Here is a 27469-nt window from a genome sequence, read left to right on the forward strand (position 1 = left end):
CAGAGCTCAGCCTCCTGCAGGGGAATATTTCTTATTTATCTGCCCCCAGCCTGAAGAAACCTTTGGAACAACGACTTACAAGACATGAAAAAAAAAAAACAAACCCAAAACCCCTAAAACTGCTCGGTTTCTTTTCATCCAAAGCATTCCCGATGCCATAGGATTGTCAGCAGGGGTCTGGCACTTGTGTCAGCAGCATCCAGCCAGGAGAGAAATGGATGTGGAGCGTTTATTCCTGCAGGGAAGGCGACAGCTCCGAGCATCCCACAGGGCTCAGGTCAGCACCAGCCTCAATCCCGGGGATAAAGGTGGCTCCATCCCTTATTCTCCATGAAAATATCAGTAGGAACCTCTCAATTATGGAAAATATATGCAGAGTCTTCCCAGCAGGAATCAGCCAAGGATATTGTGCTTTTTTTCCTCGTTTTTTTTTAATGATGCCCGGCCACTTGCTGTCGCCTCCATCGCCCCACGGATCCCAAATGGGGAGAAAAGCAGGTGAGGAAGGAAAAGAGGCGGGTCCAGGTTGGAATTTGTTTTCCAGAGGGATAAAATTCAGAGAGATATAAAATTCAGGTTATTCAGAGGGATAAAATCATTATCCATAGGGATAACTCTCATGGGAGGGTGGGAGCTGATGGAGATTTCGGACTCAGGGAAAGATCCGGAAATAGAAAAAAAAATTGGAGATTTAACTCAAAACTGGAGCTGTTCTGGGAGGGATCTGAGTCCAAAATCAGCTCTGATGGAACCAGAATATTGCAGGGGCTGCTGTGCCATGGATTTGCTCAGTCCTGGAGCTGAGGGCTGCCCTTGCTGGGGTTTTGTCAGCATTGAGCAGGGTTGGACACTCCAGAACCACCTGGATGTGGCACCTGGGGACATGGTGGCCTTGGCAGTGGCCAGGGAATGGTGGGACTCAATGGCAGAGGCTTTTTCAATGTTAATTCCTTGGAACACCAGCAGCCACCAGGAATTACCCAGCGATATTCCAGATTTTCCAACAATTTTGGCTGCACACAGGGGGTGTGGGGAGCTCTGCTCCCCAGTTCCCACAGCTCTCTCTCTTTGAGATTCCCATTTTCCTTCTGCCATTCCCGGCAGGGCCTGAAAATTGCCAGAGTTTCCCATCCCACATCTGGAGCTGAGCAAAACCGTTTTAATTCCTTGGAAATCCCCACCTCTACCTACAGCACTGTCAGGGAGGCTGCTCCAGTATTTCCTGCTCTGTGGAATTCCAGCAGAGTGGAATTGACAGGAGCTGTGCACAGATCCCTTTGGAAAAGCCCCAGGTGGATACGAAGGGATTTAGGGATTTTGGATTTACTGGGAATCGTCACGAGGGAACGGCGGAGTTTTACAAATGTACAAAGCTCCTGGGGGACAAAGGAGGGAGCATCTGGAACCGGGCGGGGAATGGGCAAATCCACAACCAGGAAAATGTGGAAACCACACGGAAACAAAGCCTGGAAAACTCTACACAAAGTGCCAGAGGAAATATCCTGGGAGTATGGAAACCCCTAGGGATAATCTTGTGCCAACACCACATTCCCATTCCCAATCCTGCGTCCCTTCAGTGACACCTCATTGTCCCTCAGAGTCCCAACGGGCACCAAGGGGACGCAAGCAGAGGCTGTGACAACATGAACATGCTCTCCTTCCTTTCCTTCATTCCAAGGATTCCCCATCCAAAGGATCCCCATCCATAAGGATCCCCATCCCGAGAATCCCAATCCAAAGGATCCTCATCCATAAGGATCCCCATTATGAGGGATCCCCATCACAAGAGATTCCCCATCCAAAAGATCCCAAATCGAAGGATCCTCATCACAAGGGATCCCCTTCCAAAAGGATCCCAATCCAAGAGATTCCCCATCATGAGGGATCCCCATCCAAAGGATCCCCATCCAAAAGATCCCAAATCGAAGGATCCTCATGACAAGGGATCCCCTTCCAAAAGGATCCCAATCCAAGAGATTCCCCATCCCAACGGATCCCCATCCAAAGGATCCCCATCCAAAAGATCCCAAATCAAAGGATCCTCATCACAAGGGATCCCCATCCTGAGGGATCCCCATCCAAATGGATCTCTGTCCCTTCCTGGGATTCTCATCCTCCATGCAATGCCAAGCAATCCCTGAGTTGAGGGCGGTGGGATGAGGGATTTCCATGCAGCCATCACCATGGGGATGGTGGGGCCATGCCGGGGCCATGCTGGGGACACGCCGGGGACACTCTGGGGACACGCGGCCGACGCCTGTCTCACCTGAGCTGGTGGTAAAGGTAATGTACGAGTGCTCGCTGGGGTGGGACCATATGGGGAACACCCACAGCTTGTACATCATCCCCGGCGTCAGATCCGCCAGCTGCACCGAGGACGGGCCCTGAGCCTTAACGGGGATTGATTTCTCTGTCTTGTTACCTGGGGAACAGAAACCGCACATCAAACCCTGCCCGGACACCCCTCGGGGACACTGCGGCCCAGGCGTGGGGCTGGCCCTGGGGCTGGCCAGGAGGGACACGGCTCCCGGGGCAGGGAGCTGCCGGCTGGGGTTGGTACTGAGACAAGGAACTGCTGGTTTGGGGTCGGTGCTGTGAGTGGAGGAGCTGCTGGTTTGGGGTCACTACTTCAGGGACAGGGAGCTGCTGGTTTGGAGTCAACACTGAGTCAAGGAACTTCTGGTTTGAGGTTGAACCAAAGCCAAGGAGCTGCTGGTTTAGGGTCAGTACTGAGCCAAAGAACTGCTGATTTGGGGTCACTGCTCTGGGGACAAGGAGCTGTTGGTTTGGGGTTGGTACTGAGCCAAGGAACTGCTGGTTTGGGGTCGGTGCTGTGAGTGAAGCAGTTGCTGGTTTGGGGTCACTACTTCAGGGACAAGGAGCTGCTGGTTTGGAGTCAACACTGAGTCAAGGAACTTCTGGTTCTGAGGTTGAACCAAAGCCAAGGAGCTGCTGGTTTCGGGTAATTTCCTGAGCCAAGGAGCTTCTGGTTTGAGGTTGATACCAAAGCCAAGTAACTGCTGGTTTGGGGTCACTGCTCTGGGGACAAGGACCTGTTGGTTTGAGGTCAGTACTGAGCCAAGAAACTGCTGGTTTGGGGTCACTGCTCTGGGGACAAGGAGCTGCTGGTCTGGGGTCAGTACTGAGCCAAGGAGCTGCTGGTTTGGGGTCATTTCCCAAGTCAAGGAACTGCTGGTTTGGGGTTGTAATACTGCAGACAAGGCACTGTGAGATCCCTGGGATTGAGTGAGAGTAATGCGGCTCTGGGGACAAGGAGCTGCTGGTTTGGGGCCACTGCCCTGGGGACAAGGAGCTGCTGGTTTGGCGTCACTACTCTAGGGAAAAGGAGCTGCTGGGGTCATTACCCACTGAGAATTGTGGCTTTGAGGTTTTGTTCCTTCAAATGCCACCAAAAAGGGGAGGATTACCACAGCTGTCCAGAAAGGGCTGAAATCTTAAAGATTTCCTCCCTCAGCCAAACTCCAGAGAGGGAATCCCAAGGGATTGGTGCTGCTGCATGGATTCAGCACCTGGGCTTGCTCCTTGTGCTTCCCAGTGATGGGAAAAAATAGGGGTGGGTTGGGAGCTGGGATATTTGAGATTTAGGGCCTGGCAAGTTCATGCATATCCTGAAATATGGAAATTTTGGAGATCAGGCACTGCTTTGTGCAGGGAATCGTTTCAAGGACAATTCAAGGTCATCTCCTAAAGGAAGTTGGAATGGCAGGAGGGGATTCCTGCCTGGAATTACAATTTCAGGGATTCTGGACCTGGCACAGCAGCGGATGCAAGGACTGGGAAATAAACTCGGGGATGAGCAGCAGCCACCACTGCCTCTCCAGAAACCCCAAACCAACCAACAAGACAAAAACCTCTCCCTAAACCAGCACCAGACCCAGAGATCCCGGCTCTGCTTCCAGCCCAGGACGGAGCCGTACAACGCTAAGGAACACCGAGGAGGAGGTTTGGGATCTTAGAGGATTCTGCCAACTCCAGGTTCAGGAATCCCATCTTCCAAATTCCCACCAATTTCATTTTCCTCTCCGTTTTCCACCTCTTCCCATCGACATCAACATTCCCAAAGATCATCAAACCCCCACGGCCGTCGGCGCACGGAGAGGGAACCCCCGGAGAGCCACCTCTGATCTACCCCAACCTCCACAACCACCACACTTTCCCCTCTGTTTGTTTTTTTTTTTTTCCAAGCTGGCCATGGAATCATGGAATTAAATCCAAGGAAAGGGCGGGAGCTGGCAGGATCTCTAAGGGCAGAGCCACCCCGTAGAGTCCCCACGCGATCTGATGCTTACTGGTGATATACTTAACCACAAAGTCAGTTCCTGCCGAGAAATTGTGGCTCCAGGTGATGTTTGCCCAGTTACTGTTTGCCATGGCTCTGATGTCCCATATGGACGATCCATTGGCGGCTGGGGGACAGGTTAGAACACGAATTAGTCTTTAGTGGGGTTAGGCCTGGCTCAGAGGTCAAAGCTGGTGAAAAAAAATCTCGAAAACCTGACAGAAAGCCTAGAAAACTCGGTAAAAACCGTACAAAACCACAAAAAACCGTAACGAAATGGTAGAAAAACCTTACAATAACTCAAAAACCTTTAAAAAGGTACCAAAACCTTATAAAATCTAAAAAAAACATTAAGAAACTGTCCCAAAACCTTACAAAACCTCAAAAAAATTAAAAAACTATACAAAAACCCTATAAAATGTCGTAAAAACCACATAAGCATTGAAAAAACTTCATAAAAAGCTTCAAAATTCCTCCAAACAACTTACAAAAAATGTCACAAAATCCTTACAAAACCTCACAAATCCTTACAAAATCCATTAAAGAGACCTTACAAAAACATTATGAAACCTCATGAAAACACATAAGCATCATAAAAACCTTTAAAAACCTTAGAGAAGCCTCACAAAAACCTTACAGAAGCCTCAAAAAAAAAAAAAAGCTTAAAAAACTTTTAAAAACTTAAGAAAAACCTTACAAAATCCTTACAAAATCCTCACAAAATCCTTACTAAAACCTCACAAAAACCTCAAAAAATCCTTTCAAAATCATTGCATAAACCTGAAGCGAACACTTTGGTCTCAGCCTAAACATGAACAAACCTCAGCCTAAGGCTCCATCGATTCTTTCCAGGATTCCCAATATTTTTAGGGAATTTTTATGGGTGTTTAAAACAAACAGCACTTGGCTCATCCTGGAATTCTTCCGGGGCACATCCCTGAGGATCTGGGCCAGCGGGGAAACCTCATCCTGGAATTCCTGCATGGATGAGCACGGATCCAGTGCTGGGAGTGGCAGGGAATTGTCACTTCCCCGTGGCCCCGGTGGGACAATGAGGTCACTCGTGTGTGAGGTTGAAGTTAAGGGATCGCGACGTTGCTCGGGATGAGTCCCGTTCCTGCAGAGGTGGGAGCCAATCCCACACTTCAGTGGGGTTTGAAGGGACAGCAGAGAAGTGACAGCTTGGGGTTTTATTGGCATTTTTCCTCGAGGTGTTTCAATGTTTGGATGCCATAAATCTGGGATTAACCGCCACAGTCCCTTGGAAAAAGCCAATTTTGGGGTTTTTAGGACCTGACACTGTGGGGTGACCTGGAATCCCTTAAATTCCAGCCTGGGCTGGATGGGGACACTGGAGGTTCCTCATTTCCTGCTGTCCTCTTTCCCTGCTCTGCTCTCTGCAGATCCCCCCTGCAGAATGTTTTGGTGGTTTTAAAGCATTTTAAACAGATTTTATGCAAAAATATAGAGAAATGGCTTTGAGCTCAGTCAAGGAATCATCCCAGACTCATTTGAGCATGAAGGGACCCTAAAACTCTTCTCATTCCACCCCCAATCCCCATTTTCCACTATCCCAGGCTACTCCAAACCCCATCCAAGTTTTTAAAGCAGATTTCATTCCCTTTTTAGCTCGATTTATTTTTCGAACAACCCTGATTATTTATAAACTGTCAATTCCGTTATCCTGGCGTTTCAATCCCAGATAAATCCTTCCAGATTTATCCCTCAAACACATCGAGGAGGGAAGATTTCCCCACCAGAGCCGAGTTTGATTCTCCTGATGGTACGAGAAGATCTGGGAAATGCCTGGCATGGGGTTGGTGCTGGAACTCCCACCCTTCCCCGGCATTCCCGGGGGCTCCGGCAGCGCAGGGAGCAGCGGGATAAACCCAAGGACTCGGATAAATCCTGACAGGTCTCCTTGCTAAACAGCTGAGGTGCTAAATCTGAGCTGACATCTCCTGCAGGAGCACCAGAACCCGTTTGTAGCAGCTCTAAACGCCACATCACACTTTGGGGGCAGTTTGTAGGGTTTTCCACCTCTTCCCAAACTGCATCCGGCATCACCACACCCCCAGAGGGGCTGGTGTGGAACCCTCCAAATTCCCACTGTCACTCCCAGATTCCAAAGAACACTCCAAATTCTGGTACTCCCAGATTGTACAGGATCCTCCAAATTCTCATTTATACACCCAGATTCCACAGAACCCTCCAAATTCCCACTGATACACTGAGATTCCACAGAACCCTCCAAATTTCCACTTGTACACCCAGATTCCACAGAACCTTCCAAATTCCAACTAGATTCCAGATTCCAAAGAACCCTCCAAATTTCCACTTGTACACCCAGATTCTACAGAACCCTCCAAATTCCAACTAGATTCCAGATTCCAAAGAACACTCCAAATTTCCACTTGTATTCTCAGATTCTACAGAACTCTCCAAATTCTCACTTATGCACTCAGATTCTGCTGAATCCTCCAAATTCCCACTTGAACACCCAGATTTCACAACCCTCCAAATTCCAACTTGATTCCAGATTCCAAAGAACCCTCCAAATTCCCACTGATACTCCCAGGTTTTACAAAACTCTCCAAATTCTCACTTGAACACCCAGATTTCACAACCCTCCAAATTCCAACTTGATTCCAGATTCCAAAGAACCCTCCAAATTTCCACTTGCACACCCAGATTCCGCGGAACCTCCAAATTCCCACTGATACACTGAGATTCCACAGAATCCTCCAAATTCTCACTTATACACTCAGATTCTACAGAACCCTACGAATTCCAACTCGCACACCCAGATTCCGCAGAACTCTCCAAATTCTCATTTGTGCACTCAGATCCCAAAGAACCCTCCAAATTCCAACGCGTACACCCATATTCCCATCCCAGAGCCGTGGGATGGCTCCGATTTTCCCGTTATCCCAAGGAATCGAGGTGGGGAAGGGTCCCAGTAGGGTTAGAGAGGGGTTAGAGGAGAAGGAAAGCTCAGTACCCAACTCGTGCCTGGTGGTGGCTGCCGGAGCCCTCTCGGCAGCGGCGCTGGTGCTGGCGGCGGTGCTGGCGGCGGTGCTGGTGGTGGTTGTGGTGGTTGTGGTGGTTGTGGTGTCGGTGGTGGTTGGGGTGGTTGTAGGGCTGACTGTAGGGCTGGTTTCAGGAGTGGTTTCTGCACTGGTTTCTGCACTGGTTTCCTCCACTGGGGTTGGAGGCGGCCCAGTTGCCTCTGGGAGAGGGAAACACCGGCTTTGTACCTGAGGTGGCGTCTCCTGGGCACTGCCCTCCCCGGGGCGGCACGGCACGGAGCAAATCCCGCCGGGAACACACGGATGGACCCCTTTCCCTGCCCCTGGCCCCATGCAAAGTTGTCCTGAGCCCATCCCAGGAGCTGGGAGAGGTGCAGGAGCAAAACCCACCAGGAACACACGGCTGGACTCTTTTTCCCTGCCCCTGGCCCCATGCATGGCCTGGGCTGGGCTGATCCCAGGGGCAGGGAGAGGTGCAGGAGCAAATCCCATTGGGAATGCCGGGCTGAGCCACTTTTCCTACCCCTGTCCCCATGCAAAGTTGTCCTGAGCCCATCCCAGGAGCTGGGAGAGGTGCAGGAGCAAATCCCGCCAGGAACGCACGGCTGGACCCCTTTCCCTGCCCCTGGCCCCACGCAGGGATGGCCTGGGCTGATCCCAGGGGCTGGGAGAGGTGCAGGAGCAAATCCTACTGGGAATGCCAGGCTGAGCCACTTTTCCTACCCCTGTCCCCATGCAAGGGTGTCCTGAGCCCATCCCACGATTTGGGAGAGGTGCAGGAACAAATCCTATTTGGAACACAGGGCTGAGCCCCTTTTTCCTGCCCCTGGCCCCATACAGGTATGGCCTGAGCCCATCCCAGGGACTGGAGCAAATCCCACTGGGAATACATTGCTGGACTCCTTTTCCTGCCCTTGTCCCCATGTAAGGGTGTCCTGAGCCCATCCCAGGATTTGGCAGAGGTGCAGGAGCAAATCCCACTGGGAATGTCAGGCTGAGCCCCTTTTCCTTCCCCTGCCCCCTGAGCCCATTCCAGAGAGGTGCTGGGGCTGCTCCTGTTCCCCCAGTTTGATCCCAATCCCAATCCCAGTCCCAAACCTGAACGAGCTGCTTTTCTTCTGCCTTTTCCCTGCCCATCACCCTCCTGGAATAAACCAGCACTGCCAGCCTGGAAAAATGCACCTAAGGGAATCCTCAGGTTTGTCCTCACCCCATTGTCCCATGGCACTCCAGGAAATGGGATTTAGCTCGAGGAAAATGCACTAATCCCATTAATCCCATTAATCCGGCTGGCCCTGCACTACACCTGCAGCATTTTTGGAGCTGCCAGCTCAGCCTGCAGCTTCCCAGCTTTTTCCAGCCTGGAGAAGGAGCAGCTCCGGCATCGAGGGAGGTTTAATTCGGGGGGAATGAGGGTTGTAGCTCGGGCGGGGCTGCCCCTCCCAATTTACATTGAAATGAGGGTTTGGAACACCCCGAGCCGTGCAGGGGGGATAACTGGGAGCGATTTGTTTGTTAATTGTCTCACTCGGGCTGTGATCCCAAGGAAAAGCGGGAATGTGCTCCAAGGAAAGGGGGAAATGTGTCCTTTAACCCACCCTGAGTGGGGTGAGGGTCCCACAGGGAGCGCTGGATGGGGCTGGAACCTTCCAGCAGAAAACGCAGCCGGAACTCAGCTCCAAATACCAAAGGTGACTCCGAGGGGACTCACCCCGGCACGCTCAGGTTAAATTATATTTATCATCAATATTCCTGCAGGCCACGGGATTCCAAATCCCTCTGATGGGCGAAGAAAGCCAGATTTTATAAATATCTCCCTCAAACCACAACAGCTCTAGGGAAGCACTTGAAAACCAGTCCTAGGAGCCAGCCAGGCTTTTCTTCCACACCCAGCTCATCCCCAAGGAGAGCCAAGCCCTGAAACTGCATCCAAAGGCTGAGAGGGGCAGGAGCTCGCTCAGCCCATCTGAGATGCAAAATTAGAGTTTGAGCACAGCTGAAAGCACCAGCCCAGGTCAGGGGTGACCCCAGAGCAGCCCCAGGTGCTCAAAAACTCCATCCCAGCTCCAGGAGTGCCCCCAGAGCTCTCCTGGGTCCTCACAGTCCCCCCAAAACTCCAGGCCAGCCTCAGGGATGTCTCCAGAGCACCCCTGGTTCCTCAAAAGTGCCCCAGGAGCAGCCGCAGTTACCCCCAAACCCCATCCATACCCAGGGGTGCCCCCAGAGCACTCCCAGCTCCTTAAAGGCACCAGCCCGGCCACCAAGAGCAGCCACAGTCACCCCAAAAACCCCATCCAGCCCCAGGAGCAGCCACAGCCACCCCAAAAATCCCATCCAGCCCTAGGAGCAGCCACAGCCACCCCAAAACCCCCATCTGACCCCCGGAGCAGCCACAGTCACCCCAAAAACCCCATCCAGCCCCAGGAGCAGCCACAGCCACCCCAAAAACCCCATCCAGCCCCAGGAGCAGCCACAGCCACCCCAAAAACCGCATCCAGCCCGAGGAGCAGCCACAGTCACCCCAAAACCCCTCTCGGCGCTGATCCCACAGCATCCCCCAATCTCATGCACCCCAATCCGAAGCTCCCCGTGCACAGCCCGTCCCTGCCCCGGCCAGGGGGAGGTGACAGGGAGGGGACACATCCAAAGGCTCGGCTTTGCCCTCGCGTGTTCGTGGTGAGCCAAAAACAAAAAACCAAAAAGGGATTTTTGCGCTTTGCCCTTGTGGGTTTGTTCCGCGGGTCTGAAGGCCGCTAAAAGCTTTTCCTGCGCTGCGATTTGTCCCCATCCATCTCCGCGGATTGCTGGAGGGTTTTTGGGGTTAAGAGATTGGTGTCGCCGGGTTAATGTCCCCATTAACGGGATGGAGCGGCGCCGGAGGCTGGGAACACTCAGCTAATGCAGGCTCGGCATTCCCACGGGAATCCCGGCTCCCCTCGGAGGAAAACGAGACCTCAAAAGGCGCAAAGTGAATTTGGGGAAGGCGGGAGCCGGTGGAAAACCTGGCACGGCTTTCCAGCTTCCATGGGGGAAGCAGAAATTCAGTTTTTAATGCTCCTCCAGATTTTAGATGGGAATTATCCGGGATAAATCTCAGAGCATCCCTCACGCACCCAAATCCTCCGGGATTCTGCCCCTGCTGGAGCAGCGGGATGAGCTGCCAGCGGCTCCAGGCGGGGTTTGCCCTCCCTGCCCCACTTCCCTGGCTCTGGGGGAAGCGATCCCCGCCAGCGGAGCCGTCACTTCCCATCAGGATAACGGGGGATGGATGCGAGAGAGAGCCGGGAGGGGATGGAGGGATGGAAATCAGCCTGGCAGGAGCGGGGACAGGTGAAGAGTGGGATGGGGTGAGCTGGAAAACTCGGGGAGGGCAGGGTGGGAGTGCTGCTCCCACGGAGAGGGAAAGGTGGGGTTTGATCCTAAACCGCCCCGGGATGCGGAGCTGAGGCCTCGTCTGGGTTTAAATCTGAAATGGATGCGGGAGGGGAGCTCGGATTTGGGGAGGGGGCGATGGGGGGCGTTCGCTGGGCTTTGGAATCCATCCCCTAATGAGGGATGGGGGGATCTCAGGGATCAGGGGGATCTCAGAGATCTCATAGGTCAAGGAGGATTTCATGGATCCCATGGATGTGATATCCACCAGAGAAAAGGGATTTCAGGGATCTCAGGGATGAGAGAGGTCACAGAGATCTCATAGGTCAAGGAGGATTTCATGGATCCCATGGATCTGATATCCACCAGAGAAAAGGGATTTCAGGGATCTCAGGGATCAGAGGGATCACAGAGATCTCATAGGTCAAGGAGGATTTCATGGATCCCATGGATCTGATATCCACCAGAGAAAAGGGATTTCAGGGATCTCAGGGATGAGAGAGGTCACAGAGATCTCATAGGTCAAGGAGGATTTCATGGATCCCATGGATCTGATACCCACCAGAGAAAAGGGATTTCAGGGATCTCAGGGATGAGAGAGGTCAAGGGTGACTTCAGGGATTTTAGGGATCCCAGGGATCCAATATCCCCCAAAGAAAAGGGATTTCAGGGATCAGAGGGATCTCAGGGATCGAGGAGGATTTCATGGATCCCATGGATCTGATATCCACCAGAGAAAAGGGATTTCGGGGACCCAGGGATCCAATATCCCCCAAACTAAAGGGATCTCAGGGATCTCAGGGATTTCAGGGATCGAGGAGGATTTCAGACATCCCATGGATCTGATATCCCTCAAAGAAAAAGGATCTCAGGGATCAGAGGGATCAATGAGGTTTTCAGGGATCCAATATCCCCAAAAGAAATGGGATCTCAGGGATCACATGGATCTCAGGAATCAAGGGGGATTTCAGGATTTTAAGGGATCACAGGGATCTGATATCCCCCAAAGAAAAGAGATTTCAGGGATTTCAAGGATCCCAGGGACCCAATATCCCCCAAAGAAAAAGGATCACAGGGATCAAGGGGTATTTCAGAGATCCAATATCCTCCAAAGAAAAGGGACCTCAGTGATCACAGGGATTTCAGAGGGAATCAAGGGGGATTTCAGGATTTTCAGGGATCCCAGGGATCCAATATCTGCCAAAGAAAAAGGATCTCAGGGATCAGAGGGATCTCAGGGATCGAGGAGGATTTCAGACATCCCATGGATCTGATATCCCTCAAAGAAAAAGGATCTCAGGGATCAGAGGGATCAATGAGGATTTCAGGGATCCAATATCCCCCAAAGAAAAGGGATCTCAGGGATCTCAGGGATTTCAGGGATCGAGGAGGATTTCAGACATCCCATGGATCTGATATCCCTCAAAGAAAAAGGATCTCAGGGATCAGAGGGATCAATGAGGATTTCAGGGATCCAATATCCCCAAAAGAAAAAGGATCACAGGGATCAAGGGGGATTTCAGAGATCCAATATCCCCCAAAGACAAGGGATCTCAGGGATCTCAGGAATTTCAGGGATCGAGGAGGATTTCAGACATCCCATGGATCTGATATCCCTCAAAGAAAAAGGATCACAGGGATCAAGGGGGATTTCAGGGATCCAATATCCCCCAAAGGAAAAGGATCTCAGGGATCTCAGGGATTTCAGGGATCGAGGAGGATTTCAGACATCCCATGGATCTGATATCCCTCAAAGCAAAAGGATCTCAGGGATCAAGGGGGATTTCAGGGATCCAATATCCCCCAAAGGAGAAGGATCTCAGGGATCCGACAGTCCCTTCCCGATGTCCCCTCTGGCTGCCATCAGGAGTGACAAAGATCCCAAAGGGGGACAGGAGACCCAGGCTGGCATTCCCCGACCTTTGGAAAGCCTGGAAATCCCATCCATCCCCCTAAAAACACCACGGTGCTCCAGGCACGGCGTTGTGGAGGAGCTGGAATTGTTCTCCTGCATTCCCAGGGCTTGGACTGAAAGTTTGGGGCCAGGATGGAGCATCTGGAATTTGTGGGATGGCAGGGAAAAAATCCCCCTTTTTCCAAAAGAGAGCAGCCAATTCCCCATCCCAGACAGGGGCAGCATCAGGAAATTGCTCCAAGGGGGGAGAAATCACCCGGGAAATTCGGATTAAAAACCACCAGCAGCAATTCCCAGCTCTTTATCCCATTTTAGCCGAGCCCGTCTTCCTGGAAAGCGCCAAACGAGCACTCAGCTCTTTAATTGCCTCCCTTTCAAGGCTTTTTCCGTCTCCAAGATCCATTATTCCCTCTCAGGGAAGGATGGGGGGAAGATGATGGATGGAAGATGCAGCAATTAATAATTTCACTAATGAGAGATGCTGAGCTCTTCGCTGCCTCCCCAGCTGGGAGTGAGCCATAAAAACAAAATAAAATAAAGAGTGCAAACCTTTCACAAAACCTGTTTGAAGCTCAGATTAGGGGGAAAAATCCCAGAGAGGGAGAATCCTAAAAGAAAACCAGGATTTTTTTAAGGGAAACTCTAAGGAAAAGACACAAATCCTGCTCAGAGTAGGATAATTCATTAAAAGTGGCTCCTTTTTTTTTCAAAATGCATAAAACAATCCCAATCTGTGCTGCCTTTTAATTATTTAAAGGTGCTTTTAATGTGTTGTTGGGCTGTGGCAACAGCTTTCCCTGGGGTGTGTCTACAAAATAATGAGGCTTGGAGAAATTGGGATGAATTTTTTATGATTTTTGATGATTGGGCCGAGGACATTGGCAGAGATTTATTTTTAATTCTCCCGGTTTTTACCAAGAGAAAGAAATTGAGAGTCCATGGCTGCGAAGTGCTGAAAATCCGAGGTGGAAAGAGAAGAAATTGGAGAAGAGAAGGAGGTGACGGAGCAGAAAGAGAGGCCTCAGCAATTCCTTCTGTTTCTAAAATGAAAAATGGGATTTTTCTCCTCAAATTCCCATTTATGGACAGACAAAAGTCAGGATTTTCCCTTTGAGTCTGAGTCTAAACACAATTTCTTTATGCTCCCTGATGAAGTATTTTCCATAAAGATAGAAAATCAAAAATCCAGTTTTGGATTTTTTTCTCTCTTGGAGCATAAATAAAAACTCTTTTTAAATCTCCTCTTTCTCCCAAATCTCCTCTCCTGTCATCCAAACCCTGGCTGAGGAAAGGTGAAGCCTTTCCTGAGGGAAAATCCCTGCACTTCACTTCGATTTCATCACCTGCTCTGGTTCCTCCTTAACCTGTGTCAGCTTTTCCCTGAAAAATGAACTTTTCATTCCCCGTCAGCACCAGGAGAATTTTCCTGCAATTCAGGACAAATTTCATAAAAATCCACCTGATCTGGGTCAGCCAGTGGAGATGGGGAAGGTCAGGGAGCATTTCCAAGGATTTTTTGGGAAGAGAAACATCCTCTGGAGCATGAGGAGAAGCAGATCCAGCTCTGGAGCAGGACTGGGGTGGAAAAGGGAATTTTCCATGCCCTGGGTCCCCTCCTGGAGCCTGGAATGGGGAGGAAGATGAGGCAGCAATTCCCGACTTCCATCTCCCCTTCCCAACTCTCCAAAGTTTCATTTCTCCTTTTGGAAAAGGGAAAATGGAGGGATGGGCTCCGGATCATTGGGGGATTATCCCTGAAATCACAAATCCAGTGGGGCAAGAAATGAATGGAGTGATTCGGTGCTGGGAGGATGAAGAGATCAGGCTGCAATTCCAGAATTCAGCAGGACCCTCTGGAAGCAGAAATGGACTTGAGGTGATCCTGATCCACAAAGGAAATCTGGATTCTGTTGGCTGAGACAAACACTGGATGGAGAAGGAGCTGGAGCGGAGGGTGGTTCCGATCCTGAGGGTTTTTATGTGGATTTTCAGGGATTTTATGTTTATTTCCAGGATTTTTTAATGTTAATTTTCAGGATTTTTTTGGTGCATTTCCAAGATTTTAAAGTGCATTTTCAAGTCCCCACCACCTAAACCTGACCAATCTGTTATTCCTCTTTTTTTTTTTGAGGGGGAAGAGTAAAAGACAGAAATGAGAAAAATTGGCATCTGTTCAGGAATGGGGGGGAAAAAAGCAAAATAATATCGGGAAGAGAAATCGCTGCAGCAAAATCCAAGGAAAAGGAACATCCACGAGGCAGGAAAGCGAATCCTGCACTTGGATCCCTCGGGAAAACCTTCCCTGGGAAGCTGTTCCTGCTTGGAATGGGCAGAGGCAAAGCAGGACCTGCTGAGAGCCTGGGAGCTGCTGCTGCTCCCAAAACAGCTTTTTTTGGGACGATTTTGGGGCCGGGTGCACTCCCTGCTTGGAAATTCCCGCTTTTCTGAGCTGGGAAAAGGCTGATTGGAATGTGGGAAATGTGTGTTGGGTGTGGGGGACATCAGAATTTTCCAAGTTTGGGAGAGTTGGAATTGTGTTGTGGCGAGGCAGGGCGGAGCTGGGATATCCGGGATCGGGTTTTCCTTGGAAACGCGAGGAGGAGGAGGAGGAGGAGCTGTCCCTGGTGCTGGAAAAGTTCTTTCCCTGCTCCCACGTTTTGGGAATAGCGAGGAGGGCAAAGCCAGCAGAAGGCTCCATGCAGGACATGCACAGCTCAAATTCCCGCTCAACCCTTCCAATGAACACCGGGAATGGGAGGAATCTCCTGGATCAAAGCCCTGGAAGAGCTACAGGGAATCTCCAAAAAAAACAAAAAAATCCCAAATTTCCAGCTGCGACCCCACAGGTGCTGGGAGCCAGAAATGTTCTGGGGTTTGTGGGGTGGGGATGGAGAGGGTTAAAAAGGGAGAGGGGGTTTGTGTAGAGCTGGGGTTAAAATCCTCTGTGAGAGGGGAAAAGTTCTTAATTAGGGAAAAAATTCTTTAAAAGGGAAAATCCCTCTTTAGTAGGGAAAAAATCCCCTTCTGTAACAAGGAAAAATGCTTCTTTAGTAGGGAGAAAATCCTTCTTTAACAGAGGAAAACCTCTATTTCCTATGAGGAAAAAAATAAATTTTTTCCTCTAAAATAGGGGGAAAGTCTTTAATAGGGGAAAAGCCCTCTTTAATAGGGTGAAAATCCCTCTTCTTAAATGGGAAAAAATTGCCTTTAATAGAGGGAAACAAAGTCTTTAATAGGGAATAAAACATTTTTCATATGTTATATATATATATATATATATATGAAAAAATCCCATCTAAAACAGGGGAAAATCCCCCTCTAATACAAGGGGGAAACCCCTCATTAATCGGGGAAAAAACCCTGTTTAACAGGTAGAAAAATTGTTTAATAGGGAAAAAACCCACAACACCTCTTTAATATGGAAAAAAAGCCCTTTAATAGGCAAAAATGCCTCTCTGTAATATGGGAAAACACCACCTCTAAAATAGGGGGAAATACCTTCATTAAAGGGGAAAAAACTGTCTGTGTTAGGGGAAAAAAACCCCCACTAATATAGGGGGAAAAAATCATTAAAATATGAAAAAAAACCCTCTTTAACATAGAAAAAAAATCTTTAATATTGAAAAAAAAAACTGTTTAACAAGAAAAAAAAAAAAAACATTTTATTAGGAAAAAAAAACCCTCTTTAATAGGGAAAAAAAAACCCCACTTAAAAAGGGAATAAAAGTCTTTAATGGGGAAAAAACCCACTTTAAAATGAAAAAAAAACCCCTCTTAAATAGGGAAAATAACCCCTTTTTAATAGGAAAAATCCCATTTTAATGGGAACTCGACTCTCCTTTGGGCTCGCCCAGCCCATGGCCACCGTGGTTTGGTTTTCAAGAGATTTTTGAGCGGCTTTTAAGCCTGGCTTCGAGACCTTTTAATCTTTGCCTGCCCCGCTGTGGAGCCGCCCTGGTGCCCTTTGTGCCTGGAAGGATTGAAATGCCCAATTGGCGTGGCCATTGGAAGGGTTTTAACGAACTTCTCGGCTTAATTGGCAGCTTAATTGGCAAGCTCCGTTGCCCCCATGCCGGTTACCTCCGGGTACGGTACCTGGGCTTGGCGTGGCTTCGGAGGCAGCGCCAGGGATAGAGAGAGAGAGAAAAGGGGGAAAAACGGGAAAACGGAGAGAAAGAGGGAAGAGAAAAACACAGGAATTTATCAAACAACCCCAACGCGCCGCCAGGACACTCGGAGTCATCGGAGAGCAGAGAGAGAGGGGGAAAATGGGATTAAATCCAACGTGAGGCAGGATCTGGAATCCAGGAATCTGGGATAAATGAGGAATCGGGGATAAACCAGGAATCGGGGATAAACCAGGAATCGGGGATAAACCATGCCAGGAAATTTGGAAAAAACCAGGAATCAGGGATAAACTACACCAGGGTATCAGGGATAAACCAGGATTGGCAATAAACCAGGAATCAGGGATAAACCACACCAGGGAATCAGGGATAAACCAAGAATCAGGGATAAACCATGCCAGGGAATCAAGGATAAACCATGCCAGAGAACCAGGGATAAACCACACCAGGGAATCAGGGATAAACCAGGAATTAAGGATAAACCAGGAATCAGGGATAAACCATGCCAGGAAATCTGGAATAAACCAGGAATCAGGGATAAACCAGGATTGGCAATAAACCAGGAATCAGGGATAAACCACACCAGGGAATCAGGGATAAACCAAGAATCAGGGATAAACCATGCCAGGGAATCAAGGATAAACCATGCCAGAGAATCAGGGATAAACCAGGAATTGAGGATAAACCAGGAATCAGGGATAAACCATGCCAGGAAATCTGGAATAAAGCAGGAATGAGGGATAAACCACACCAGGGAATCTGGAGTAAATCAAGAATGAGGGATAAATCATGCCAGGGAATCAGGGATAAACCAGGAATCAGGAAATCTGAGATAAACCAGGATTCAGGGATAAATCATGTCAGGGAATCTGGGATAAACCAGGAATCAGGAAATCTGAGATAAACCAGGATTCAGGGATAAATCATGTCAGGGAATCCGGGATAAACTGGGAATCAAGGATAAACCAGGAATCAGCGATAAACCACGCCAGGGAATCTGGGATAAACCACGCCAGGATCCAGGTTAAACACCCAAGAGAGGGCAGAGGTGGCACTGAGGTGACAACAGTGGCATCAAGGTGACAATGGTGGTGTTAAGCTGAGAACTTAAGTGGGTATTTAGGTTTAATACCAACAAAACCCGGTTTCGACACTGAATTTTGAATTTCACCATGGTTTTAAACTGGTTTTCACACTGAATTTTGAATTTTGCCTCGGTTTTTCCTTGCTCATCCCACCTGATTTAAATTCTGCGACTGGAATAATCTGGTGAGCAGGAAACCTCCTCGGAGCATGCAAATGGTTTTAATTTCTTAATCTTCTTATTTTCCTTAAATTCCAGCCTCGTTGCTCCCTCAGCCTGGCAGGAAGTCCCATCAAAGTGAGCAAAACTCACCTAATTTGTGCTTTACCTCGTGTTTGGAGTGCAAATTTCTGTGATAAGGGAGTAAATGACTTAAATTTTATAAATTTTTGTGTTTTGACAGCAAAATTTTATCTTTTTGCCTCATCCTCACCCCAAACCCCACAGAGAGGGTTCCTTAGCTTGTCCAGGAGGTTTGGGCAGCACCTGATATTTCCAATACATAAAATTGATCCAAATCAATTAAAATTTATACACCATGACTGTCATGTCATTATTATCAGTGTCCAAAATCTGGGTGTGAACCAGTTAAAAATATTCACTTTTCACCTTCAATCCAACCCCTGAGCTCTCACAATTCCTTTTAAAGCAATTCCAAGTCCCTCTCATGTTTTCCTTGGCTGTTTTCTCCCCTCATCCAATAAATTTTACCAGATCCCACCCCTAGGGGGGTCGGGAATGGTTTTATTCCCACCGGATCTGGGCAGGATTCACTTTCCCCACTCAGAGCCATTAGCTGGGATGGGGGATGGAGGGAAGGAGAGAAAACCCCATTAAATCCCAGCTCTAACCAAATCCCAGCTCTGCCAGCCGAGCCTAAAGAGGGGAGAGAGCCGCCCTTGGTTCCCTCAGGGCTCCAGAACTTCCACTTAAATTTGATGGATGTTCCACAAGGGGAATTTTATCTGATTATGGGGCTGAGATTGGGGCTCTGGAGGCTTTTAGGGTCAGGTGACACCCATGGGGTGACAGGGAGGGGATACTGGGAATTTTATCTGATTATGGGGCTGAGATTGGGGCTCTGGAGGCTTTTAGGGTCAGGTGACACCCATGGGGTGACAGGGAGGTGGCACCAGGAATTTTATCTGATTATGGGGCTGAGATTTGGGCTCTGGAGGCTTTTAGGGTCAGGTGACACCTGTAGGGTGACAGGGAGGTGGCACCAGGAATTTTATTTGATTATGGGGCTGAGACTGCGGGTCTGGAGGCTTTTAGGGTTGGGTGACACCTGTAGGGTGACAGGGAGGTGGCACCAGGAATTTTATCTGATTATGGGGCTGAGATTGGGGCTCTGGAGGCTTTTAGGGTTGGGTGACACCTGTAGGGTGACAGGGAGGTGGCACCAGGAATTTTATTTGGTTATGGGGCTGAGATTTGGGCTCTGGAGGCTTTTAGGGTCAGGTGACACCCATGGGGTGACAGGGAGGTGGCACCAGGAATTTTATCTGATTATGGGGCTGAGATTGGGGCTCTGGAGGCTTTTAGGGTTGGGTGACACCCATGGGGTGACAGGGAGGTGGCACCAGGAATTTTATCTGATTATGGGGCTGAGATTGGGGCTCTTCAGGTGACACCCATGGGGTGACAGGGAGGTGGCACCAGGAATTTTATCTGATTATGGGGCTGAGATTGCGGCTCTGGAGGCTTTTAGGATTGGGTGACACCTGTAGGGTGACAGGGAGGTGGCACCAGGAATTTTATCTGATTATGGGGCTGAGACTGGGGCTCTGGAGGCTTTTAGGGTTGGGTGACACCCATGGGGTGACAGGGAGGGGATACTGGGAATTTTATCTGATTATGGAGCTGAGATTGGGGCTCTTCAGGTGATACCCGTGGGGTGACAGGGAGGTGGCACCAGGAATTTTATCTGATTATGGAGCTGAGATTGCGGCTCTGGAGGCTTTTAGGGTCAGGTGACACCCATGGGGTGACAGGGAGGTGGCACCAGGAATTTTATTTGATTATGGGGCTGAGATTGGGGCTCTGGAGGCTTTTAGGGTCAGGTGACACCTGTAGGGTGACAGGGAGGTGGCACCAGGAATTTTATCTGATTATGGGGCTGAGATTTGGGCTCTGGAGGGTTTTAGGGTTGGGTGACACCCATGGGGTGACAGGGAGGGGATACTGGGAATTTTATCTGATTCTGGGGCTGAGATTTGGGGCTCTGGAGGCTTTTAGGGTCAGGTGACACCCATGGGGTGACAGGGAGGTGGCACCAGGAATTTTATCTGATTATGGAGCTGAGATTGCAGCTCTGGGGGCTTTTAGGGTTGGGTGACACCCATGGGGTGACAGGGAGGTGGCACCAGGAATTTTATTTGATTATGGAGCTGAGATTGGGGCTCTTCAGGTGATACCCGTGGGGTGACAGGGAGGTGGCACAGAGGTCCCTGCACTCAAAAATCCCCCAAAGCTGCCCCTGTTGAGCTCACACAGAAACACAGAGGAGCAAATCAGAGCTTCACCCTCAGCGCAAGGAGAGAGAGATCCCAAAATCACGGATTGGTTTGGGTTGGAAAGGATCTCAAATCTCATCCAGTCCCGTCCAGGGACATTTCTACCATCCCATGAAGCTCCAAGCTGACCTTGGACACTTCCAGGGATGCAGGAGCATCCACAACCTCTCCGTGCCAGCACTTCCAAACACTCTGAATGAGGAATTCCTTCCTGAATCCCATCTCACCCTGCCCTCTTTTGGTAAAAAAACATAAATTCTACAAATTCTCCTGCTCCAGGGCATACAAGGAATGTCCCTCCCTTGGGACAGCCCCCAGGTCACTTCAGCGTTTGGCCACTTCCACCTCTGCAAGAAAACCTCAGTGGCCATCACTGTCCTGCACTTTTTGGGATTCCCAGATTCAATTTTTGGGCTGTTCCATGGCTTGTTGTGATGCCATTTTTGGGTTCACCAGGGCCTGTCACAATTTCATTTTTGGGGGTTTACCACATCCTGTCACGATGCCATTTTTTGGCTATTCCACAGCCCATCATGATGATGTTTTTGAGATTTTCCAGGCCTGTCTTTATGTCATTTTGGTGTTTCCACATCCTGCCATGGTGCCATTTTTTGCCTGTTCCATGGCCTGTCACGATAAACTTTTTGGGTTTGCCACATCCTGTCATGATGTCATTTCTGGGCTGTTCCATAGCCTGTCATGATGATATTTTTGCAATTTCTCAAGGCCTGTCACAATACCATTTTTGGGGCTGCCACATCCTGCCACAATGCCATTTTTTGGCTATTCCATGGCCTGACATAATACCATTTTTGATGTTTGTCACATCCTGCCACAATGCCATTTTTGGGGTTGCCATATCCTATCATGGTGCCATTTTTGGGCTGTTCCATGGCCTGTCACGATACCATTTTGGGGGTTTGCCACATCCTGCCACGATGCCATTTTTGGGCTGTTCCATGGCCTGACATAATACAATTTTTGGTGTTTGTCACATCCTGCCACGATGCCATTTTTGGGGTTTCCACATCCTATCATGGTGCCATTTTTGGGCTGTTCCATGGCCTGTCGCGATACCATTTTGGGGGTTTGCCACATCCTGCCACGATGCCGTTTTTTGGGTTTGACACATCCCTGTCCCCTCGGCCGAGCCGAGTGCTGCCCTTACCTTCATCCAGCAGCGCCGGTGAATCCTCCATCAGGATCTCTCCCTCTCCCACCTGGGTGCGGGCGCGGAGCCTGAAGCGGTAGCGGGAGATGGGGTCCGACCTCTGCAGGGTGAACCTCGTCTGGTTGGGGGACAGGTTCTCCACCACCGTCCTGCCCATCCGGGACCCGTTAACTGCAGAGGGAAGGCAGGGCAGGCCGGGCTCAGGAATTTTGGGGTGTCCAGTTCATCCCTCACCCCTCAGGTGGTCTGTGAGGTCACTGTGGGGTCACTGAGGGGCTCAGAGCTGTTGCTGCTCTTGAACGTGGCCAGGTTGGGGCACTTGGTGACACCCTGGCTTGGGGAGCTGCTGGGGGGGGGACCTTCAGGCGCTCTCTACTGCCCCAGGCTCTGGGGTATCGCTTTCTAAATCTTGTGTTTGGATGAGCACCAAACCAACTCTGTCTGCACCAAAAATCCTCCTAAATTCAAGATCCAGCTGATTTTCCCTCAAAAACTGAGTCTGGGGAGCTGCTGAGCACCCATCCCCTCCTTGATTAAGTGGAGTTGTCTCCAGCTTGTCCCCCCACCCTGGAGAGATTCTGTGGGGCTCCGAGCTGTTAAATACTCCCAGTTTGGGGCACTTGGGGACACTCAGGTAGGCAGTGAAGGCTCAGGGTCATTCAGGCCCTGGATATCAACCAATTTGTGTTGTGTGAGCACAAAAATGCCTCGGGCTGCACCTAAAATCTTCCTAAATCTGAAATAAAACCAATTTCCTTTCAAAAATTGAGTCTGGGGATCTGAGCACCCACCACCCCCCCTACAGATGGCCAGGACCCCTCCCAACACCAGTTTGCCCCACCATGGGAGTCTCCAGTTCCTCAAGGATCTGGCACAAAGCAGGAAGGGAAGGATTTCCTGATTTATCGGCGGGAGGAAGGCGCGGCACGTACAGGGTGTGTACTGGAGGGTGTATCCCGTGATGATCCCGTTGGGGTGCTCGGGGTGATCCCACTCCAGGTTGATGATTTCCAGGTTGGGCTGTCGGATCCGCAGGTACCTGGGGGCGCTGGGCACTTGGAGGGGAGCGGGGAGGAGAAGGGAGAGAGGAGAAAACACACACGGGGTAACGAACCTGGCGCTGCTGCGCCCGCCAAGGCCCGGCCACGCCATGGCCACTCCGAAATCCCCACACAGACACAACCTGAATGGATCACACAGGGATTAATCCCAAAATTCAGGAGCCAGGTGAGGCTTTTGGCCAAAAAAATCCCGTGGGATTCTCCAGTGAGGCCACAGGAATGCAGCTCCAACCCTGCTGCTCCTGTTGGACCCAAACTTCCCGGCCTTCCTTACGCTCCCCTCCCATCCAAAGGTTGGGAAATTTTCATCCCAAAAATTTCTCCCTTATCCCAAAAACTTCTCTAAACTCCAGCCCTACTTCTCCTCTTGGACCCAAATTTCCTGACCTCCCTTACACCCCCAACCCATCCCAAAGATTTCTCTCAAAAGCACAAGAAGAATCCCCAAAACTTCTCTAACTCCAGCTCCACTTGGACCCAAATTTCCTGACTTTCCTTACATCCCCCACCCATCCCAAAGTTTCCATCCCACAGATTTGTCTGTTAGAAGAACAATAAATACCCCCAAAAATTCTCTTAACTCCAGCCCCATTTCTGCCCACTGGAAACAAATTTCCCAACCTTCCTTACACCCCCCTCCCATCCCAAGGTTTTCATCCCAAAGATTTCTCTCTTAGAACCCCCAAAAGTGGCTTCTCTTATCCCAAAAAATCACCGGGAAACAGAATTCCGGAGATCTCTGCTTCCCACTGCTCCTCACCCTAAGGAATATTTGGTGTTATCGCTGCTTTAACTGCTGAAGGAAGGAAAGAATTATCCAGCCTGGAGTTAAATTATTCTCCTGATTTCCTCCTAATTGCGGTGTCTTAATTGGGGAAGAGAGATGGGAGAGTTCGGGGATCTATTTTTAGTTGTTCAGGATATCCTTCAGCCTCCTCAATGTCAGTTTGAGTTGATAAAAGGGCTTGGTGGTGTAGGAAAAATAAAATCTGCCATTTTCCCCTTGATAACAGTAAAATCTGTAATTATTAATTAATGCCACCCTCATGTCCTTATCATCACCCCAAATGTCCAAAGCCACCCCAGATCCCCCAGAAATAAAGATACAATTCCCCTGACTGCAAAATCTTCAGGAATTGAACCTTTTCGTCTGAAACAACCTCAATTACCCACAGAAAATCCTTAAAAAATTGGGATTTTCCCAAGGAATTGTGAAGGAAGAGACAGCACCAAAAGGAAGAGAAAAGGGGAGACCCCAAAATATTTTGGGACAAGACTTGCAAACATTTTCTTGCATTTTTGTGACCTTCTGTGCCTGAATTCTCCCCCGTGCTGCAGGAAAAATCACTCCCAGCTGTTGGAATTGCGGCTCCAACTCGGAATTATCGGCGTGTCTAAAAATAACTCCTGTGCCAGCGACAAAATTAAACCCTTTAGTTCATCCTTGACACAAGAACGAGGTGCTCTTGCCTTAAAAGCCTGGTAGTGATTCCTGAAGGTCCTGGGAAGGTTTTCCTGCCTTTTCCAGGATGGATCCTGTCACCCTGTTTTTTCAAGATTTTCTAAGCCTTCTGATGTCGACATTCTTGTATTGAACTTTCTCACACACTTTCTGTAAATAACTCATTGTTTTGCATTTCTTTATGAAGGAGGAGAACATTGATGGGCTGTTGGTTTGACCAGTGTCATTGGAGAGGTGGCACTGTCACCCTTCCAATCCGCTGTCACTTTTAGAAAACTATAAATGTTAGAGTCAGAAAATAAACTTCTTTTTTTCTTCTTCACCTTGAGAACAGCGGTGTGAGCTTATGTTCTTTCGTGTCCTATAGTGACAGTTTCTCTGAGCCTAGGCTTTTGCAATCAGGCTGTTTCCTAACTACAGACAACTCAAAAATTCACATTTCACCTAAATCAAAATGGAATTTCCACTCTGGAAAGTTCCTACTGTGCTTCAGAGTCTCCAAGGGGGGAGCCCAGCCCCACTCACCGTACTTGATCTGGGCGATGTCACCCACCACAATGGACTGTTGGTGTGTCCAGTGTCATTGGAGAGGTGGCACTGTCACCCTTCCAATCCGCTGTCGCTTTTAGAAAACTATAAATGTTAGAGTCAGAAAATAAACTTTCCCTTTTCTTTCACCTTGAGAACAGCGGTGTGAGTTTTGTTCTTTCGTGTCCTATAGTGACAGGATCCAACCACTGCCGCGTCCCCAAACCGCAGCTCAGGGACAGCTCAGGCAGGAAACCGAGGGCGCTGTGCTGTGCCTAGGAATGGGTTTTGCAAATATTCCTCTTGTTCAGCCCAAAATCTTCTCGGCTGAGGTGTCCAGACCTCCTAACTGAGGGATTTTTGGGAATGCTGGACGGATTCAGGAGGCAACTCCAGCGGTGGCTTCAACGTTGCCACCGACGGCGACAGCGCCAAGGGACGCTCGGCTGAAATCCCTCCTCAGAGGGATCCCAAAGAATTCCCAGTGGGAACATACCTCCTTCAGGGGTGGGGAATTCCTTCATTTCGCTGCGGGGCCCGTCCCCCCGGCCGTTGGTGACCACCATCTCCAGCTTGTAGTTGCTGTAAGGGAACAGCCGGGACACGATGCCCCGGTTGCGGTCTCCAGGAAAACTCACAAACTGCCGTTTTTTGGAGACCCACAGGTTCTTCAGCAAGCTGCTGTCTCTCCAGAAATAGGCCTTCAAGAAACAGGCAGGCCAGGTGAAGCTTTTTTTTTTTCCCCCCCGTTAATAAAGAGGTTTTGGGGGTTTTTAGATGTTAAAAAGCAGAATTTTGTCTTTAAGGTGGGAGTTTTTAGAGGAATTAGTGAAGCTCCATGAGGAAAATCTGGATGTTATCCAAGGAAGAGGCTGAGCAGGGGGTTAAGAGCTTCCCAAAACATGGAGCAAAATCACTCAGACTAAAGCTGCTCCTAATTCTCAAATATTAAAATCCAAGTGGTTCTCCCTTTCCACTCGCAATGGACAAGGAAAGGTGGGACACACTCAGGCATTAATAAAATCCTGAATTTGGGAAATCTCCCATTCAAGCTCCTGACTGTAAATCCTATTTCATGCAGACACAACAATCCATTCAGAAAATCCCTCAGAATCAGGAAAAGCGGAGCCAGCAGACGATTGGGCAGGGAATGCTGGGATTCTTTGCCAGAAGTGATGTTTTGGGAATGATTTCATGCCCAGGGAAGGGCCCTGCTCAGGTTTTGGCTTGGTTTGAATGGTTCCATCCTCTGGGCATCAGCAGCAAATATAAATATTAGATATAAGTCTGGAAAGACTGATAAATATTAAATATAAACCTGGAAAGACCTGGAAAAGCACAGATCCACGCTGGCTTTAGCTCTCAGTTAGTCCTGACTGCAGGTTTAGGCTTTGCAGGGGTTGTTGATCAGTAAAAAACGCTGTCAGTATTTGGGGATGACACAAAACCAGACCTGGTTGGGGTCACTCCCTCAGAGCCCCTTGTGCTCCATGGCCAGGACCATCCCAACCCCTCCCTGTTTCCTTGGAGAATCCCAAATCCTGCAGCAAACCCGGAGGAAGCAACAGGAGACATCCCCGACCCCATCCTGACACCCCAAAGAGCAAATCCTCCATGCTGCCCCAAACCCAAAGGCTCCTGGTGACCGAAGGAAGTTTTCTGTCATCCCCACACCCAGCAGCTCCATGCCCTTGGGAGCCAGCTGGGAATTTCGGGAGGTTTAGCTGTGTTAATGGTCAGTGCTGGGCGGGGGTTTGGGATTTGGGGAGTTTGGGATTTGCTCACTCGGTACTCCTTGAGCTGTCCCTGGATGGTGTCCAGGTGCACCCGGGTCCAGGTCAGAGCTATGGCAGTGCTGTTTAACACTCTGATCCTGACATCCGTGGGCGCAGCCTTGGGATCTGGGTTTGCAGGGACAAAGCAGAGTGGCCATTAGGAACCTGGCATGACCCTGGAGCTCGGACGGATGGACAGCTGGACAGCTGGACATCCCCTGCTGTGCTTTTCCCATCGCAAATCCTGTTAGCAGAATCCCCACAGTGGCTTCACCTCTTCCGTGGGAAGAAAATAAATCCGATTTCACAGCTCCAGCCATCAGGAGAGCATTCCTGACCCAGCTAAAAGGGGAAATTTCTGCTGCAGGGAAGGACCTGGCTCACCTCCCTCTCCAGGTGAGGGATCCCAGCACGCCCAACCCTCTCCTTCCTCACCTGTCCCAAAGTTGGACCCCAAAGATCAAAAAAAACCACCTCATTTCCATATTTTTAATTAGAATTTGGTCAATTTGGATCCCAGCACGCCCAACCCTCTCCTTCCTCACCTGTCCCAAAGTTGGACCCCAAAGATCAAAAAAACCACCTCATTTCCATATTTTTAATTAGAATTTGGTCAATTTGGATCCCAGCACGCCCAACCCTCTCCTTCCTAACCTGTCCCAAAGTTGGACCCCAAAGATCATAAAAACCACCTCATTTCCATATTTTTGGTCAGTTTGCTGTTGATCCAGTTGGGATTTTACCTCCTTTCTACAGCTTCTGCTGTGTGGACAGATCTGGAGTGAAGCAGCTCAGATTTGACTATTTTTGGGACAAGTTTTTGTGGATTTTTGGGATCTTTAACCCATCCCACCCCTCAAACAAAGGCAGAAGTTTTGATCTCCCTGCTTTGCCTCCATACAACACACACACACACTTGGAGGCTCATCCAGATCCTCCCAAACCTCCAAATTATTGCAGGAATTTCCAGAAGAATTTTTAAAACTCCCCTGGGAGGACACAGACAATGGATCTTTCCCAGTAACAACCCCTGAACTGGGTTCAGTTTGCTTCCAGTGATTTGTCTTCCCCTGATTCCCAGTTTTTCGCCCCCTTTTCCTTGCCCTGTCTCCTCTGGGAGATGCCCAGC

At 49.5% G+C, this 27469-nt stretch overlaps 1 protein-coding gene across 39 annotated transcripts in view; it reads right to left on the minus strand.

The window, feature by feature from the left end:
- Positions 1-27469, minus strand: part of NFASC (neurofascin) — a 102163-nt gene that overhangs the window by 18790 nt on the left and 55904 nt on the right. For 26 of the 39 annotated variants that reach the window (XR_012577128.1, XR_012577127.1, XR_012577126.1 and 23 more), the window contains 8 exons: positions 26351-26466; positions 25062-25266; positions 22447-22569; positions 21512-21685; positions 16712-16726; positions 7302-7529; positions 4311-4427; positions 2267-2422 (listed from right to left, as the gene is read on the minus strand). Coding sequence is in view for 22 of the 39 variants with exons in the window: in XM_074528086.1 (XP_074384187.1) it covers positions 2267-2422; positions 4311-4427; positions 7302-7529; positions 16712-16726; positions 21512-21685; positions 22447-22569; positions 25062-25266; positions 26351-26466 (1134 nt within the window). In the remaining 17 variants the exon portion in view is untranslated. The remainder of the gene's footprint in view (positions 1-2266; positions 2423-4310; positions 4428-7301; positions 7530-16711; positions 16727-21511; positions 21686-22446; positions 22570-25061; positions 25267-26350; positions 26467-27469) is intronic. The other 13 variants (XM_074528097.1, XM_074528099.1, XM_074528095.1 and 10 more) reach the window with 8 other exon arrangements.

The sequence above is a fragment of the Zonotrichia albicollis genome, chromosome 28 (assembly GCF_047830755.1).
Source record: "Zonotrichia albicollis isolate bZonAlb1 chromosome 28, bZonAlb1.hap1, whole genome shotgun sequence".
Classification (NCBI taxonomy): Eukaryota; Metazoa; Chordata; class Aves; order Passeriformes; family Passerellidae; genus Zonotrichia; species Zonotrichia albicollis.